Source organism: Macrotis lagotis, chromosome 4, assembly GCF_037893015.1.
Source record: "Macrotis lagotis isolate mMagLag1 chromosome 4, bilby.v1.9.chrom.fasta, whole genome shotgun sequence".
NCBI classification, from domain to species: domain Eukaryota; kingdom Metazoa; phylum Chordata; class Mammalia; order Peramelemorphia; family Peramelidae; genus Macrotis; species Macrotis lagotis.
The window spans coordinates 165,569,278-165,587,913 of NC_133661.1; the positions used below are offsets into that span (position 1 = coordinate 165,569,278).

General features: G+C 37.3%; 1 protein-coding gene across 4 annotated transcripts in view; it reads right to left on the bottom strand.

Annotated features, from left to right (window-relative positions):
- Positions 1-1,006: 1,006 nt before the first annotated feature.
- Positions 1,007-18,636, bottom strand: part of CGNL1 (cingulin like 1) — a 221,124-nt gene continuing 203,494 nt past the window's right edge. For all 4 annotated transcript variants that reach the window (XM_074234587.1, XM_074234586.1, XM_074234585.1 and 1 more), the window contains exons 15-19: positions 17,695-17,778; positions 16,838-16,962; positions 16,272-16,380; positions 14,467-14,630; positions 1,007-12,774 (exon numbers count right to left, since the gene is read on the bottom strand). In XM_074234587.1, coding sequence (XP_074090688.1) covers positions 12,612-12,774; positions 14,467-14,630; positions 16,272-16,380; positions 16,838-16,962; positions 17,695-17,778 — 645 coding nt within the window. In that variant the 3' untranslated portion in view covers positions 1,007-12,611. The remainder of the gene's footprint in view (positions 12,775-14,466; positions 14,631-16,271; positions 16,381-16,837; positions 16,963-17,694; positions 17,779-18,636) is intronic.

The window sequence follows — 18,636 nt, forward strand, 5'->3', positions numbered from 1 at the left end:
AAAAAAAAGATTTAAAAAACCAGCTGCTAATATTTCTATAAAGAAAAGAATCACTTATTCCAAGCAAGACAATATAAAGACTGGAATACTAAAGATTGAAAAATGATGATTAAACTGATTAAACTCACTTTTTCATGCAAGGCTATTCCAAAACCACCAGACCTCATTTGGACTTGTTATAAGTCTGAGTGAATTTGTCATAACTGGGAATCTTCATCAGAATGCAAAACATTCACTTAATAGGGGGTAGGGGGGAATACTTTTTTTTTAACTTCCAAAAAGTCTGAAAGACTTATATCTCCATTGAGAGAATGGTAAATTCTAATAAATATGTAGACATAATGAGAAACAGAGTTGCTCTGCAATTACATAAATTCTCATAGATGGAATTCAGCAACATGACCTGTACCATGCCACATGTCACATAATATCAAATTTATTCCAGAGAGGAAATAAACATGGTTCAGTGACCTGCAAACTAGCTTGATTTAAAATCTATTGAAAACCCATGGGCTATAATCATAGCTAGACTTGTCAAAAATCAACTATTCATGTGAAGCATGTTTAATATCCAATGTGATGTGCAGTTTTACAATGAATGAGTATGTATCAAAATCTGATGCATTCAATGCCAGATCATAAGTAAAATTTATACAAATAAATAGTTGTAAGGTTCATTGTATAAGTCAATAAATTTAATTATTTACTTTGTCTCAAGTAATCCACAAACTACTATACAGAAAATTGTTGGCAATGGTAGGGGAGGGATGTCTTTTTCTAAAGTCATAATAAAGCACTTCTATTGGAATAATAAATCTTGAAACTCATATTGGTGAAGGAGAGCATGGATGGTGGCATTTTCTCTGACCAAACAGGAAAGCAAGAAAGGAGTAAATAGAAAGAGGTAGAGAAATTGATCATCAAAAAATGGGAGATATTGAGGCTGAGATGACCCAGATTTGTTTTCTATGGAAAACTAATAAAGGATTTGTTGTGACAGAGTCTAGGCTTTCATTGCATTAAAAAAATTTCTACAGAAAGCACTTACGAATTAATAATCAATTCCAATCCTTGGAATTTAGGGTTGATCAAGAAATGATCATTATTAAGAGCCTTCTATGAGCCAGGCTTCATTCTAGGCCCTGGGGATTATACAATGACTCAAACAGTCTACTTCCAAGGAACTTAAGAACTGAGTTCAAATTCTATCTCTAATATGCCTGCCTGAATTAATTTGGGTATGTCACTTAAATTCTCTGGTCCTTGGTTCCCTCAATTAAAAAATATGAAGCTTGGACTCAGTGACTTCTGAGACCCCCATTCAGCTCTAAATTTATAATCTGATTCAATAATTCTAATTCAATTCAATAAACATTTATTAATTGCCTCTATAATGGCAGGCCCTGTACTAAGACTTCCTTATCTTAAAGTAAAGCTTTAAAAAAAGTTTTAAAAGTTGTTCATAAAGGTCCTCATCTCACATTGACAGGCTGGGTCCCCAAAGTGCAGCTGACCGTATCTCCTCCCTCAGACTTCAGGTTTACTTCTAAGGAGATTCTTGTGATATTATCAGCCCAAGTCCCCTTTGCATTAATAATCTCCAGTGATTACTGCCCTAATGACATTTAACTAATTAATAATTAGTAGGCTTTAGAAAAGTAATATTTACTGAAGTTAGAGCAAGGACCAAACAATTTTCAAAAACCCCCAACCCTGTTCAGGGCATTCTCTTTCCTCTAAGTTTCAGTCCTAGGGGATAATACAATCAAACTTAACTAGCTGAGTTTACCGCTGGGTACAACATAGCCATTAGATAGTCCCTTAATTGCAGGATGTTATGTTTCAGTGACTAGGTTGATCCACTGTTGGATTGTGTAAAGCAAGTTGTTCCTCCCAGCTAGCTCCTTTCCAGGCTAGGGTTCTAGAAGTCTTGTTGGTCTCTAATCTTTTGAGATCTCATAAGGTTCCATAACAAATGAAAGAAGGCACAAAGGGGAGATGGCTCTATTCTATAATTTATAGGGAACTCCTGGCACAGTGGATTGAACACCCACCCTGGAGCCAGGAGGACCTAAATTCAAATCCATCCTTGGACTCTTGATAACTGCCTGGCTGTATGACCTTGGGCAAGTCACAACCCCATTGCCTTACAAACATATTAAAATAAAAAGTCAAGTGTCTAAGGCTGGATTCACACTCCTGTCCTTCTGACTCCAAGACCAGTACTCTATCCACTGAGCCACCTAGCAGCCCTAAGACTGACCTGGATGAGGGAGAAGAAAATAAGAATTTATTAAGAATCTAATATGTACTAGGGACTTTATAAATATCTTATTTGATCCACACAACAGCCCTGGGAAATAAGTGCCCTTATTATATCCATTTTACAGATGAGTTAACTAAGAGAGGATCTGTCCAGGGCCACCTAATTAGTAAATCTAGGACTGCTGTTGAACATAGGTCTTCCTGACTCCAGGCCTATTCATTTTATTCATTTATCATGTTAGCTGTAAGGAAGGGCAACCCCCAATTGCCTTTCAGAGCTCAGAGAGTTCATGGACTCAGGCAGGAAAGACTCTTCACTGGAGGCTTCTATATGGATCATCAGCTCTGTCAATTGAAAAGATCAATTAAAAGATACTTCTTTGCCATGCCATAAATAGAAATCAATTACAAGATGTTGGCAGATTATCTTTATTGAAGGCATTGCCCCTTCATTCCACATCATCATGTATTTCCAGAAGCAACTCACCAAATTATTCTCATAGAATTATAGCAGGCAGAAACTATTCCTCATGCTCCCATGACTTGGCCCTCATTGATCAATCCACCTTCATAAAAATTCCATCATCTGGGAGACCTAAATTCTCTAAATCCATACTAAAGAAATATGGTGGAACCAAAAAAATTGTCCTTGACAAACTGTATGTGTTGAGATAAGCATCTATTTTGAAGAAAGATACAATAATTTTCTGGAGAAAGATTAGTCTTGAACAGCAAGAGCAGAGGACTGAAGAGCTATAGTCTATTGAATGCATAGAAATGGTACCCTACTCTTCTTTCTCCCCTTTCTCCCAAACTCTTCTGATTAGAAAGGTTCTCCCATCTCTCAACTCTTAAACTCTCTATCAGCAATTCCTAATCCTTTTAATTATCTAACAGACTTTAATTCTTTAACAGCATAAAAAATTTCCCTGACACATATGGGCATGGTATGTTGGTTTGAGAACAAGAGACTGATGTGTACAAAGGGCACATCTTTATAGAAATACATTGTGCACAAGTTGGTGGGTAGAATACATTCTTCCAGAGGGAACTTGCTTACTAAAATCTTAGGAGTGAAAGAAAAAACCTATTAGAATACAAAGATAAAGGAATACAAACAGACTGGGACAAAGACTATGTGAAGAAAGCTGACATATAATTAGAAAGATTCGGGTCATATTGTAAAGTCAAACCAAAAAAAGAGGAATTTGCATTTAAGCTATTAAAAGTATTAGGGAACCATTAAAGTTTAATACTTTTACTATTTTGAGACTGGTTCTTTCTATCTTAATTTTTTTTTTAATTTAAGGCAATGGGGTTAAGTGACTTGCCCAAGGTTACACAGCTAATCAATTATTAAGTGTCTGAAGCCAGATTTGAACTCAGGTACTCTTGACTCCAGGGCCAGTGCTCTATCCACTGTACCACCTAGCTGCCCCTGGTTCTTTATATCTTGCCTGAATTGGAAGCCATTTACTGGTCCAACTCCATTGCTGATTAGCATGGAAACTTTAACCCACTCCAATTCAGACCTGGTACTGTTTATCCCTTTTTAGGCAACCTGGTGGTCCCCTATCCCATGGACTCATCCTATTGGTGTTGGACATAGAGTAGACTAATGATTGCTTTTTAACCCCGCTGTACCCTAAAATTTCAAACCCAAGCAATCCATCAGCTTTTATATCTCCTTACAACAAGGACTATAGGCTTACATCATCATGCCTGGCTTTCCACTTAAGTTAGTTGAACAGGCAAGTGAAATTTCAATAAATCTCAAGAAAACCACTATTGAAAACCTTGCCCTCTTTTCCCTGAGAAGAAATACCCTTAATTATTAAATACCTTATTTGAGGCAACTCTACATTTGGATCATGGAATTATATAATTTAAATTCATCTAGGCACAAAGCTGATGTGTATTTGTTTTGCATGCCTATATATATTTGTAATAGTTTTTATTTTTCTTGTCTACTCCATAGGTGGGAGAGAGGGAGGGAAAGAATTTCCCTAACTTAATTTGATATATTTTTTTTAATTATGACTTTTAATTTCAATAGTGTAGGGAACTTTGGGGGAGAAAAAATTCTACCAATGCTTCTCAGGCAGACCTGCTACTGTATCTTCTTGGCAGTTTAGATTAAAAGAATTGCCTGGTTCACTGAGAAATTTAGTGCCTTGTCCAAGGTCATACAACTGGCATGTGTCAGAGGTAGGACTTAAACCCAAATGTTCCAGATTCCTAGATTACCCCTTTCTACTCATTTATCCTTTGATCTGCCTTAATTAGATGTATCTTCATCTAATTTACAAATGAGGAAAATGAGGCCTTGCATGTAGCAAGTGATAAAATCACTTCTAGAACTCAGGTCTTCTACTTCCTAGAATGATTCTTTCTATACCAAACTTCCTCAAAAAAGGATGTTAAAACATTTCAATAATCTTGAAACCTGGGGGATGAATTTACAAAGATAACAAAATCTGTTGTCTGGTCAGAGAACTGGTCCCACACACCAAAAGAAGGAAGTGTGCTGGAGAGGGGTGATCCTTTATAGCAAAGGAACTAATTCTAACCCTTCCTTCAAGCTGTAATGAGGTAGCTTTGGGCACTGGGTGCCACTGTTTACCTACTAGACTAGCTGTATCAGTGAAGTTGGCAGCAGCCTTTCCCTCTCAGGGATTAAAGTTAGTCACTCTTCTTTAAATTAAGACAACCTTTACACAGATTCATTCTTTTGGGAGTCATAGTCTGGAATCCTCTAGAATTTGATAAATGAGCAATGTGGTCTTAACTACAAGGAGAGATGTAAACACACAAAAAGTCTTAAGCTAATGACTCAATAGTCCACTCTTTTCCAAAACAAAAAACAATTTAACTGAAGCTACCCAGGTTTTCTTTTTTCCTCTATAATTTTCCTGGAAAAGTCGATCAATAAATATTTATTAAATGCCTACTATTTGCCAGATTCTGTCCTAAACACTGAGGAAGCCCTGTTCAAAAGTACAAAAGACCCAGGAACCTGATGATTGCTTGAGGTTAGAAGCACAAGTCAAAAAGGAAAATCACAGAAGAAACTGTTGACCATCAGTTTCATCAACTTCTAACAAAGAGCTCCACAGTACATTTAGGAAGGTCATAGAGCCTAGGGAGAGAAGTGTTGGAATGAGAACCAAGCATGCCAAGTTTGACAAAGACATGAACAGCAAAGTGCTACCTAAAAAAGGCTTAACTTGTTTAGGAGGCAAGGCAAACATGGGTCAATCCACAACAAATGATCACTGCAAGGCCCTGAAAAAATGGCTAAGAAAAGGGTTTGGTCTCCATTCTCAGAATTTCATTGCTGATATTTTGGGGGATTTTTTTGAGCCTGAATCTCACCCAGGTTAGAATACCAAGAGCTACTCATGGTATAATCCCAATACTGATCAGCATAGAAGCTTTCATCTGCTCCAGTTTTCTAATCTGGGATGATTCACCCTCTTCTTGGGAGGTCTAGTGATCCTTTGCTTCTGGGGACTTATCGGTGGATCAATGTTTCCTATTAAATCAGATCATTGGGTGATAACAGCTCTGGAAAAGGCAGTGAGAAGAATGTCTTTGCACTATATTCCTGTCACTATAATCAACAAAATGTGCATGTCATGTGCATTCACTTGATGTCATGGTCTTCTTTGATTATGAAGGATGACAACGATTGGTGGGGAACACCCAATTGGCTTTTGTCCACAGCAGTTCAGAAATTCCAGACTTAAACTGTCCCCCAGTCTCAGTATTCTCAGCAGAAGGGACCTACCAATGCATGTTGTCATAATCAAAAGGAAGCTTGTAATGTTTTCAGACTAAGGCATAAATTTAAGAAGGGGGGGCGGGGTGGGAGATGAAGGGAGAGAATTCAGAACTCAAGTTTAAAAAATGAAAATTAAAACTTGTTTTTACATATAACTGGGGAAAAATAAACAAAATTTATAAAATGTTAAAAAAGAAAATAAAGAAAATGTGCTTTAAGAAACAATGAATATGAGGAATTAAACAAAGAAAAAGAAAACTGATTTGAATTTATGTTAAGTATCCATATGGCATATTTGGACATCTTAAATCTTTGAATACATGCCTGGGATACTAGTCTTAAGAATAAATCTTAAAATAAATGTCAAGTAAACGTTTCTTCTTCCATGATAGAGCCTTCCTTCAAGCTCAGTTTACTGGTCAACAAGTCCTTCATTGGTATGAGTAAGGTTCTTCCTCTTCACCTCCACCCTCTGACTTATCTTCAAGTCTCAGCTAAAATCTCAACTTCTACAGGTGGTCTTTCCCAGTCTCCCCTTCCTCTCTTGATTACTTCCAATCTATCCTGTGTGTGTGTTTGTGTGTGTGTGTGTGTGTGTGTGTATGTATATATATATATATATATATATATATATATATATATATATATATATATATCTTTGTAATACAGTTGTTTACATGCTGCCCCCCCCCCATTTGACTCTGAGCTCAATGAAACCAGGAATTGTCTGTGTTATCATCTCTTTTTAATAGTTAAAGAAACTGAGACTAGGATGACTAAATGATTTGACTAGAATCACAGAGTAAATAAGCATCAGGGTTCAAGATATGAATCCATATCTCCTGGCTCAGAGGACTTTTAAAATTCTACTTTTATAAGTGAACTTTTTTTTAAGCTTAATAGTTCTACTCTAAGTGGGATGTAGGTATTTACTTTGTTCAATTAAAGCATGGTGTTCAAGTGAAAGCTCAAATACAGGGATACAATTTTCAAAATATGACTTCCAAATGCTTTATCCCACTTATGCCAGTTTGATTGCCACCATTCATCTCATTAAATTTTGTACCAATTGCAAGCTCTAGAATTGTGTCCTCTACTTTGTATGTAACATACAAATATTCTTAGGTTGGGAAAGAATGGGCTGGAAAGAAGAGTTGGCTCATCTCATGATCTGGTCATAGCAAGAACTTCAATTAGTCAGAACTGCAAAACAAAGCAGGGTAATCACATAGATACCATAGCCACTCAATAAACTCTTTATACTAGCTCAAATTTGTAGAACAATTTGAGGTTTATGATATATGTTCCTGTTGTATTGAACTGAATTCTGGCTAATAATTTGTCAATAACTAAGGCAGTTATTTGTACAAAAATATTTTGGAAAAATATAATTCCTACCTTGAAATTAACATTGTAGAGTGAACAAAATATAGCATTTCCTTGCTACATGATGCTGGCAGAAGTTCTGGATGTTCTTTAAAGATTGCCAGTCTAGAAGGCTGGTTATACACTAATGAATACCACTTCAGGGAATGGGACTATGAGTTTTTCCTCATATTTGATAAACCTTATGCAGAATAATTCTGGTTGTTGAAGACTTTTTAGGACTGCATCTCAGAACATTCCTAGCTGAAAAAAGGAATGTAAAAAATGCTTCCCTGAGCTTCCTATACTTTTCTGACCCTTAACAAATGAGTCTGAAGGATCACATGCTTACATACCCAGGGGATATCCCTGGGGTGGGGGTGGGGGAACAGTGTTGCAGAGGAGGAACATCTAAAATCTCGAACCATCAAGAATGCTGAGACAAAAGTTTTGAAAATCTTTTTGATGATATCAATAAACTATCCTGACTAGTATAGAAACAGAAATCATCTGTTGTTTGTAGTGTACACCTGGCATAGGGTTATGGATCTTTCATCTAATTGAAAAAAAAAAATCAACATGAGAAGATTTTTCCCTAATTTTGATGTTTCCCTTTCTGCCTTTGAGTGGATATACTGAATTTCTTGGAAAACCATCTGTCATCATCATCATCATCATCATCATCATCATCATCCCTAATCTAGTTTAGAGCTCTGGTTCCAGAAGGAACTGAAGGAACCAGAGGTCATTTAGGACAACTCCCTCACTTTATAGATTAGGAAACTGTACATCAAAGAGCTCAAGAGAATTACTGAAGGTCAAACTAGCAGTATTCAAAGTAGGATTTGAATTCAGGCCCTTTGACTCCAGAGCCCATACTTTTCCAACTGTATCATGCTAGCACAAAATGATATTATTTCTTCATTTTATCTGATCCTCACAACAATCCCATAAGACAGGTGCAACTATTTATCCCTCTCTTAGGCTGAAAAAACTGAATTTCAAAGACATTAATTGATTTGCCAAAAGGTTATCTAGCTAATAAAATGTCAGAGATGGGATCTAAATTCTGGTCTTGCAGCTAGATGGTGCAAAGATCTCGGCAGGTCAAAAGCTTTCTGAAGTTCAGTTTCTATGGGAATATTTAAACAAGTGTGTTGTGAGGCAAGTGCTTGGTAAATTAACTACAAAATTATGCTAAATAAACTATTAATATGTACTGCTGTTCTCAATTATTTTTACAGGCAGATTTTTGACATACCTTCTCTGCCCTAGCCTACTCCAGGTCATACTAGCCCCTCAGGGCACTCACCTGGACTATCTCTCCTACTCTCTGAAGTTCTATCTGCTAGTCACTTCACATCCAGCCTTCTACCAGGCTAGCTATTGTTTGTCCTTAGCTGGTCTTTTGTGGATAGAGAAGAGACCTCAGTCCTGGATTAATAATGGAAGGAGAAATAATGAAAGAATTAAGGTTGATAGACATTGTTTATTGAAAAGTGATATTAGTGTTTACAGTTTCATATACATAGAGGTAGCTGCAACAAAAATATATCTTCCCAGTGATAAATAGCAGCAACTAAACTATGGCCAAGTAGAAAACTAAGATGAACACATATCTACTGGCATTGTAAAAAGGTTTTCATAAATGCAAAATAATCAAGAATCACAAAAAATACAATTTTCTGATGATTGTCATCACAGCAATTGTGCATTTGGTCCAATTGTCTCCTTTAAAAGAAAAAAAGATTAAAAACATGCTCTTCAGAGAGCTACAGAAAACAGTGATAAGGTTCTTTGGATTAGTCATTAAAGAGATTAAGTAGAGAAAGTATTCATTCATATATATATATATGTATATATATATATATATATATACATATATATATGAGAAGGAAAGAATCATGGAATTTTCATGTTGGAAGAGATCTTATAGAACATCTAATTCACTTTCCTCAAAGTGATTAAGTGACTTGATCAATGTTTCATAGTCAGCCACTAATCAGTGGCAGAACTGGGTTCAAAAATCTATCTGGTGCATGTATGAGAGTTAATCATCAACTATATTCAAATGCAGGTAGTATGTTAATTAAATTTATAAACATAATAGAAATTTTTAAAAGTTGTCATGAAATACCTTTTTTTAGGTTGGTTTTTTTTTTTTGCAAGGCAAATGGGGTTAAGTGGCTTGCCCAAGGCCACATGGCTAGGTATTTATTAAGTGTCTGAGACCAGATTTGAACCCAGGTACTCCTGACTCCAGGGCTGGTGCTTTATCCACTGTGCCACCTACCTAGCTGCCCCTATCATGAAATACTTTTAAAGCCTTCCCTTCTTATAACTCAGGTTAGTTGTTGCATTTGTTTTCAAGGGAGAGATGTCTCTCACAATCTCTTTTCTTTCTTTTTTTTTTTTCCAGTGGATTACCGAATACTTTTATTCTGCACATAGAAGCCACTAAAGGATCTGGCCCGTGGGCTTGTTGGGGGGCTGCATCACAAGTATATGACTCTACACATCAGCACTGGGGGTGGGGGGGGTTGTGAACAGATCATTCTACACAGTCACAAGATGAGGTCTTCCAAAAAAGGACCAAATGTCACAATCTCTTTTCTTAATAGTCCTGCTAGGATTTTTTTTCCATAAAAAAGTTGCTGAGTTAAGAGACCTAAGTCACCAGTCACTTAGCTATTGGTAGTTTGACAGTTCTAGTCAGGCAGGATGACAACAATGCTAATGATGAAAATAGTAGCATGGTGAAGGTCAGGCTGAGGACCATTTACTAGAAACTTCTATTGGAAAAGGTGAACACTCAATCTGGACAGCTGATGTATACTTGGTCACAACACTTGGATTCCCAAGTCATCACATAATTGGAAGAGAAGCTGAGTAAGTCTAGGGTGGGGCTCCTGAGATTCCTCAAACTCCTGAGAAGGAAAAATTCCATCCCTGCCTCTGCATAACAAAATAAAAGGGACAGAAAGTTAGAATATGCCTCCAAAACTATGTAATTGTGGACCCTGCCTGTCATCCCTTGACTTGTGGGATTCTTAAGGAAGATGGAAGAGAACAAGGAGAGGAAATCCATACTTTCTATGGATTTCCAAGAACTGGCACATCTCTCGAGTTCTACAAAGCTCCATGATGGGGGATTGGAGGGAGAAAGAAGGATGACTTCATTGGAATTGAACTGAGGCCCTTTGACTCCGGAGTCCATAATCTTTCCACTGCATCATACTAGTATAAAACGATGTATATTATTTCTTCATGTAGCACATGGTAACCTGAGGAAATAGTTGCAAGTCCCATAAATTCCCATTCCTTTACCACATCCATGGTTCTTAATATTTTCTTCACATCAGGCCAGAAGACATATGTCACTTATCAGGCATGACCAACATGTTACATGTCAAAAACCCATCCTGAATTTAAGGAAGTGAGTAATAGGAAACACTAAGTATGCTATATAATTACAACTTTCAAGAGAGGTTTTGGCAATGGTCAGTCATGCCTTTATCTCCATCCTACCATATTCATGAGGTCCAACTCCTGAATTCCTAGCAAACTATCTAACCATTTTTCACATACTCTTTTCTAACCACGAGGGTCAAGGCTTTAATGGTGCCAAGGGAAAAGAAGGACTGAGCTCCCTCTTGTCCCTCAATCACCCAAGGGCACAGTTCTCAGAACTTAAGTGAGTTCTTCAGTAGTTCTTGCTTTTTTCATGGCATGAGTTCTACCTATCCCCTTTCTCCAGTGTTCAAATCTACCAAGACTTCAAATCCCACTCAGTCTATATTCTACCTACTTATCCTCTCCAACTTAAGAATTCTTTTCCTTTTCCTCCTTGATTCCTATTTCCCCTACTCCTCTGATCCTATATATCCCTTTCTACCAGCTCATCATCCCTTACATCTTATACTTCCTAGTTCTCTCCTATTTTCTTCAAGATCCTGAATTCTTGATTCAGTCATGACCTCTCACCATTTCACCAGTTCTTGGCATCATCCCATTTAGGAAGCCATAAAGGCTGGTTTAGAGGAAACTTTCATCAGTGGCAAGATTATCCAACTTGTCTATACCAGAAGCAATCACTACTTCTTAGAAGGTTAAAGTTAGGGGCAGCTAGGTGGTGTAGTGGATAGAGCAACTGGAGTCAGGAGGACCTGAGTTCAACTCTGACCTCAGACACTTAAAATAATTATGTAGCTGTATGACCTTGGGCAAGTCACTTAACCCTATTGCCTTTCCAAAAAAAAAAAGCTAAAGTTGGAAGACAATTCCCCCCCCAACACATATAGATCTAAAAAATTTGAAAGTGGTGGTGTCATATTTCAGTATGTCACTAAATGTAAAATACACATATTACATCATGAAGGGATGGAAAATCAACCCAGAGATAAAAGATAAACTATTTTAGTCTGGGGGGGGGGGGGGGGGAAGACAACTACCACTGACTCTCTGAGTAAATTCTCTATTAAAAAGTGGCTTTTCCAAAGAATATGGCTATTATCATTTGAATTCTTTCAAGACTGCTATTCCCTTTATATTGATTTTCAAAATGGTCCTTAATATTAATACTTAAACTCTAGTCATTTCTTATTTAAAATGATATATACTCAATATAGATTTGTATGCTTTACATATGAAGCTGACCTATAAAACTTCCATAGTTTTCCAAAATGGAACTAGAGAAGTCAATGAGGTCTAGTTCAACATATTTACAAACTATACATCAGATTTTCTCAACTCAGAGTTATTAAATATAACCAATACCTATACCCTGGCATTTAGGATCATCAAATTCTAGGTGACATCATTATTTAAATAGAAACTATGCCCTATATTCTGTCATTTGGAATCATCAGGTTGTATAGTGAACACAATCAAATGGTGATGGCCATAGGCAAATAATTATCATGACTGATCTTGACCTCATCTGATGCTGTTGTTGATTTTCTTACTATATGAGCTGGTGCTCAAAGGGTAAGTAAGTAGTAGTAAGCCCTATTTATAACACAGGAACTACCTATCTTGGATGCAAGAACTGCTCTTCAGTCTAGATACCCAAAGTGAGGATTATAATACTTGAGGAAATAGCACAAATTGTGAATAAAGGGGAAAGGTATTCACTCCAGATGGACCTTTTTATGCATCTGGCTCTGGTCAACTGCACTTTGGTATCTTGTTTTGCTGTTCAAACACTGAGGGAAGCAGAAGCAGACTTAGTAGGATCATTTTCCTTTGAGAATGGGTACCCCAAGGGTGCTTCATATAGACTACCCCCATCAGTACTGAAGTCATCGTCATCATCATCATCATCAAGATCATCCAGCACTTTACTTGGCATCTTCTTGTGTCTGTGAAGACAAAAGCAATATGGTTGTTAGTGCTATGGCTGGCAAGGTAACAATAATCATGATAATAATAGCTAATATTTCTAAAGCACTTTAAATTTTGCAAGGTATTTTACATGTATTATTTCATTTGATCCTCCTAACCACCCAGGAACATAAGTGTTATGATTCCCCTTTTACATATAGGAAACAAGCAGCAGGAGGTTAAATGATGTGCCCAGAATCACACAGCTATTAAGCATCTAAGGTAGAATTTGAACTAGAGTCTTACTGATTCAAAGTCTAGCTCTCTATCCATATCTCCTAGCAATTCATAGATATCTAGTCTGCATAAAATGATACAGCAGAAAAAGAACTTCAATCCTTTCTCTGATGCTTATTACTTATGTGACCATGGGAGAGGTTAATCTCCTTGGTCAAAGTTTCCTCAACTTTAAAATAAGTGTTTTGAATTAGATGACCTCTGTTCCAGCCCTATGACTTGGAAAATACTCAGTGCACAGCTTCTATATTTAGGATTCTATCACAACAACCTGTTGAGAAGTATCTAGCTGATTAAATAAGGCTCCATGTTGGATCAAGAGACCTAAATTCTAGTCCCTCACTAGCATGACACAATGAGAACTGAGACATCTTTGCTGAATCCTTCTGTGATTCTCAATTAATATGTGGAGCCCCCCCCCCCGCCCTGTATCTCAGGAGTTAGAGCCTAAAAATCATAGCAGATATAACTCATTAGTAGGTCATTATGCCAAGAAAATTGCTACTTTTAAAAATATCCTAAGGGCAGAAGCCTTTGAGCACAACACCTCAACACCAGTTATGTACAGGAGCTAAGAAAAAATTACAGATGGTAATTTATGTTCCTATTCATTATCCAGAGAGCACTAGTTTGTTGGTTTCTTAGTTCTCTCAGTCATAAGGAAGTCAACAAACCTGGACCTTAGAAAACAATTTCCACTATTTTTTCCCTAATCTTGGAATCCTATGTAAAGACAACATAGCAAAATGAAAAGAATATTAGAATTGAAGTAGGAAATCCAGTTTTGAATTTCACCTAAGACAAACTACTACCCCTCAGAGCCTCAGTTTCCTCATCAGATTAGGTACTACCTACATTATAAGTAGTATATGAATATGAGTTGTTATCATTAAAGGGAAGGCTCCTTCCTACAGATGGCCTTAGGTTACCAGAATCATCAAACTTTAGATCCTATAATAAAGTCATGACATAGAGATGAAATTTCATTAAGTTCTCACAGAGGCTAGATAGTGGAAAGAATGGTGGACTTGGAACAAGATCTGAATTAAAATTCTGCCTCAAACACTTACATTCTGTGTGACCTTGGACAAGTCACTGAAACTGTCTCAACCACAAATTCTCTTTTATAAACTGGGTTTTATAGTCCCTACCTCACTGTATCATTGTGAGGAGCAAAGGAGATAATATTTTGAAACCTTAAAAAAATGTTATTTTTCTTTATTATAGAGAGGCAGCAGATGATGGCATATTGGATATGATCTCAAGGGTGACTTTGGGCAAACCACTGAGTTCACTCCTATAAAGCAAGTAAAATTACATAAACTCTGTTCCCATCAGAGGGTATTCGTGAGGATCAAATGGGACAATATATGAAAGTACTGTGAGGACCAAGGTGAGAATTTGTGATGATGACAGTCACTGAATTTCCCTACCTTAAATCCTTTTTCATGTTGCTGAGCTGCCCTTGTAGTTGCTCATTCACATCCATCTGCTCTTCCAACTCTCTCTGAAGCTTCTTTTTTGAACTTTCCAGTCTGTCAATCTCTTCTTCTGCTTCCTCAACCTGGCGCTTCATTGCCTTTAAACGTAAGCTCAGCTGTATAGGAAAAAGCAAAGGGGGAGAGGGGGAGGGGGGGAGAGAGAGAGAGAGAGAGAGAGAGAGAGAGAGAGAGAGAGAGAGAACGAGAACGCACATATCAATGAACCCTAGTGGTATCTAGGTTGGAAAGAGGGGATTGAGAGAAATAACTAGCCCCCACCCCTCTCCTCCAGTCTTCTCACAATAGGAAAGACCCAGTAATAGCTGAAAAGGTTCTATCTATTCTCAGGAGAAAAGAAGAGAAAACTCAAGACTGGTGACAGACAATAAGGTTTGTCTTCTTAAAAAAATTTTTTCAATTAACATAAACATAAAAAGTAACAAAAATAAAACCCAGATTAGCCATGTCCAAAAAATGTTTCAATCTGCATCACCATCGTTCCATCAGAAAGAAGGCAGCATGTTTTGACATGAGTCCTCTGTGTTTGTAGATGGTTTTTGTACTGGACAGGGTTCTTAAGACTTTTAAACTCTTTAGGGTACAGATATCATAATAGTAAAGTGAGTTTAAAAACTCACAGGTTTTTAAAAAAAGCAAGTCCTAGGCGCAGTCAGGTGGTACAGTGGATAGAACACCAGCCCTGGAGTCAGAAGGATTTGAGTTCAAATCCAGCTTCAGACACTTGATACTTACTAGCTATGTAACCTTAGGCAAGTTACTTAACCCCAATGTCCCATAAAAATAAAATAAAATTAAAATAAAATAAAATATAAAATAAAATAAAATAAAATAAACCAAGCCTCAGATTGTTACCACTTCTGATAACTACAGAAACATTGAAAGGTCCCATACTCACTGATGTTTTGGGTTGCTATTCCCCCATACCACACCTCCTGTTACCTTTAGTTTAGCTTTAGGAAGATATTACACATCCTACTATAAGATGGAGAGTTTTAATCCCAGTCAGATCAGACCTGCTTCCTTCCCTTCACCTAACTAGCCTTGAAGGGGAAGATGGTACAATCATTCAGAGTGAGCACCATCATTCCAATTGTCATTTAAGGAACTCAACTGAAAAGCTAGCAACTCTGGGATGGTGGATGAAGCTTTGGTCCTGGTTCCCAGGAGACATAGTATCTCCATGATCAATGAACCTGCAACCATTTCACTTCCACAACCCTTCCTTCCTCTCCTCCAGGGCTTTAGAATTATTTCCAGCATGGGCCAAGTTCCTTTCTATCATAGGTTTAGTACAGTAGAAAGTACTCAGACTCAAATCAGAGGACCAGCATTCAAATTCTGCCTCTAATTATTATCACTATATTATTTAGTTTTCATAGGCCTCAGTAAAATGAAAGGGTTGGTCTGTATGGCAATTGAGATCCCTTTCAGTTCTAGATCAATAAGAAAAATTTACTGAGAGGAACCAATCCATGATCACACCCTACTTCTCTCTCTATTATTTCAAATATATCCTGCTTTACTGACCAAAGACTCAGGGAGACCATTAGAGAAGTTTATCATTACTGCTTAGAAAAAAGAAGGTGGAAAGCAAATAGTTTTTCCCTCTTCTGAATTCTCCCATAAAATGTGACTAGAGAATGGACCCTAAGGTTCCTGTTTTTCTTCACTCACACAGCCTAAAAGTCACAGTCACAGTGAAGCATCAGATCCTAGAGGCACCAGTTTCCTCTTACCTGGTCTTTTTGGTCAGTTAAAGAGAGATGCTCATCATCTACCTGCATCACCAGTTCCTTCACTTTCCTTTCCAGTCTTCGATTGGTCAGTTGAAGATTAGCTCTGTCCCTAAAAAATATGGAAAGGGAAAAACTAGAAGCAGAATCATCTACCCCATCTCACTAGATCAGCTAATTGTATGGTTCTAGGATGAGGAAAAGTTGAAGATCGCCCACTGGAGGACACCTGATTCATTTCAGGGCAGAATCAAGGCTAGCAAACATTGAAAACAGATTAGATTCAATGACCTCGAAGATCTCTTCCGGTTCTATTTTTATATTCCCATGATAAGTTGTATGATTTAACCTCTGTGAGCTTCAGTCTCCCTAGTAATAAAATGACATAATAATAGTCTCTGCTATGGACTGTTGGGATAATATTGGATAAGACGGAATGTTGTGAGATTCATAGAAGAAAAATGTATGTAAAATGCCTTTCAAAGCTTAAAGCAATATATAAATGTGAGGTTACTATTATTAGAAGCATGGGTGTTGGTACTATGGGGTAGTACTTCCACTGTATTTACCTCTCTTCATTCTCTAGTCGGTCTTCTAGCTCTGAGATCCTGGCTTCCATCTGCACCACTAGTCCTTCTTTACTAGATCTATATGAACCTTCCAGGTGAACTATTCGACTCTTTAAATCCTTGTTCTGGAAACAGAAATTTTGCATGTAAAGAACATGTAATCCAATTTGACTGGAACATAATATACATGAAAAGAATTCATAAGAGATATGGTTGACTGCAGACCAGGCTAAAGCATCTAAATTTCATTTAGAAAGTAAGGGGGAACCAATGACGATTCCTGAGTGGTAGAGTGACATGATTATATCAGTGAGGAGGGCTACAAAACTCTCTTTCGGGAAGAATTCTCAGAATATTAGGTATAATTAGGTACATAGTAAATATTCTTTCAAATCTGGTGAGGGATTCAGTGACTAGGAAAGTTAGAATTGGACAAAGCATCCTGAAAAGCAAGAAATTGCTTTTAAGACTGGAATCCTAGGCATGTACTCTAAGATTTTCAACTGTGCTATCTGGATGTTATAGTGACACCCAAGTGCCTCCTTTTGGTTTTCAAACTAATAAAAAAAAAGCCATTATCCATTCAAATTAATAGTGAGTCATACAATTGGACAACAATTTGCTCAGTGTATTAAAAAATGACAGAAATGTTACTAATTATTCTTTGCAGTTCATATTTGCACACTTGATTACAGTTAATAAATCCCAAAGTACCTTAAGCCTCTAAGTAGAAATAAGAGGGCAATGGGACTTCAAGTCGAAATAGTGTTTAAGGAGTGGTGGCCTCTACAGGTGCCAGTGAGATAGCAGCCATTGAGAAGAGAGATCCCTTTGTATGGAGTGTTTAGCATCCTTACCTGTCTCTCCAAGGAAATCTTATCACACTCCAAATCTTGCCTTACAGCTCTCTCTTGTAGAAGCTCACTCCTTATTTGTTCAATCTACAACAGAAATAAATAAGAACAATCTTCCTAATGGCCAGTGCTTATCAGGTTGATCTCAATAGCTTCTTTTTACTTAAAAAAAAAAATCCCAACAGATTCTAAAGGTCAGTGGACTTGTTCTTGTAGCCTCTAAGCCAAATTTGTGTCCACTGATTGACATCATGACAGCCCTTTCTGTAGGGATGCTGACCTGCTTTGAGGTGACTCCAGGTAAAAATACAAGAAATACGGAGATGGTTACAGGAAACAGGACAAAGAAAAAAAGCCAAATTTGTGTATTCTCAGCAACTAGAATAGAGGTCAATATGAACCCTGGACAAAAGCTTCTACTGAGACTTGCCCAGGTGAAAAATTAGACATGCTCCCTGTGATCTCCTACCATATTTGAACTCAGATCTTACTAACTCCAGGCCAGGTGTTCTTTCCACTTGTATGCTCATATCAACACAGCACTATCTTGGACTTAGAACTAGAAGGGATCTTAGAGGTCATTAAGTCTTAACTCCCCTATTTTGCAGATAAGGACTTGGAACCCAAAGGTTAAACAGTCCCATCCTTTTTTAGGGTTTTTTTTGGGGGGGCAAGGTAATGGGGGTTAAGTGGCTTGCCCAAGACTACATAGCTAGATAATTATTAAGTGCCTGAAGCTATATTTGAACTCAGGTACTCCTGACTCCAGGGCCAGTATTCTATTCACTGCAGTTCCATCATTTTTAAGGAGACTCTCACTCAAAATCCAGTGATATTTCCCCAATTCACACTACTTCCTATTTAGATGGTGACTAGAAAGTGGGGCAAAGAACAGTATGGCAGAGAAGTCAGAGATTGCCCAGAACATGACTACTTAAACAAAAA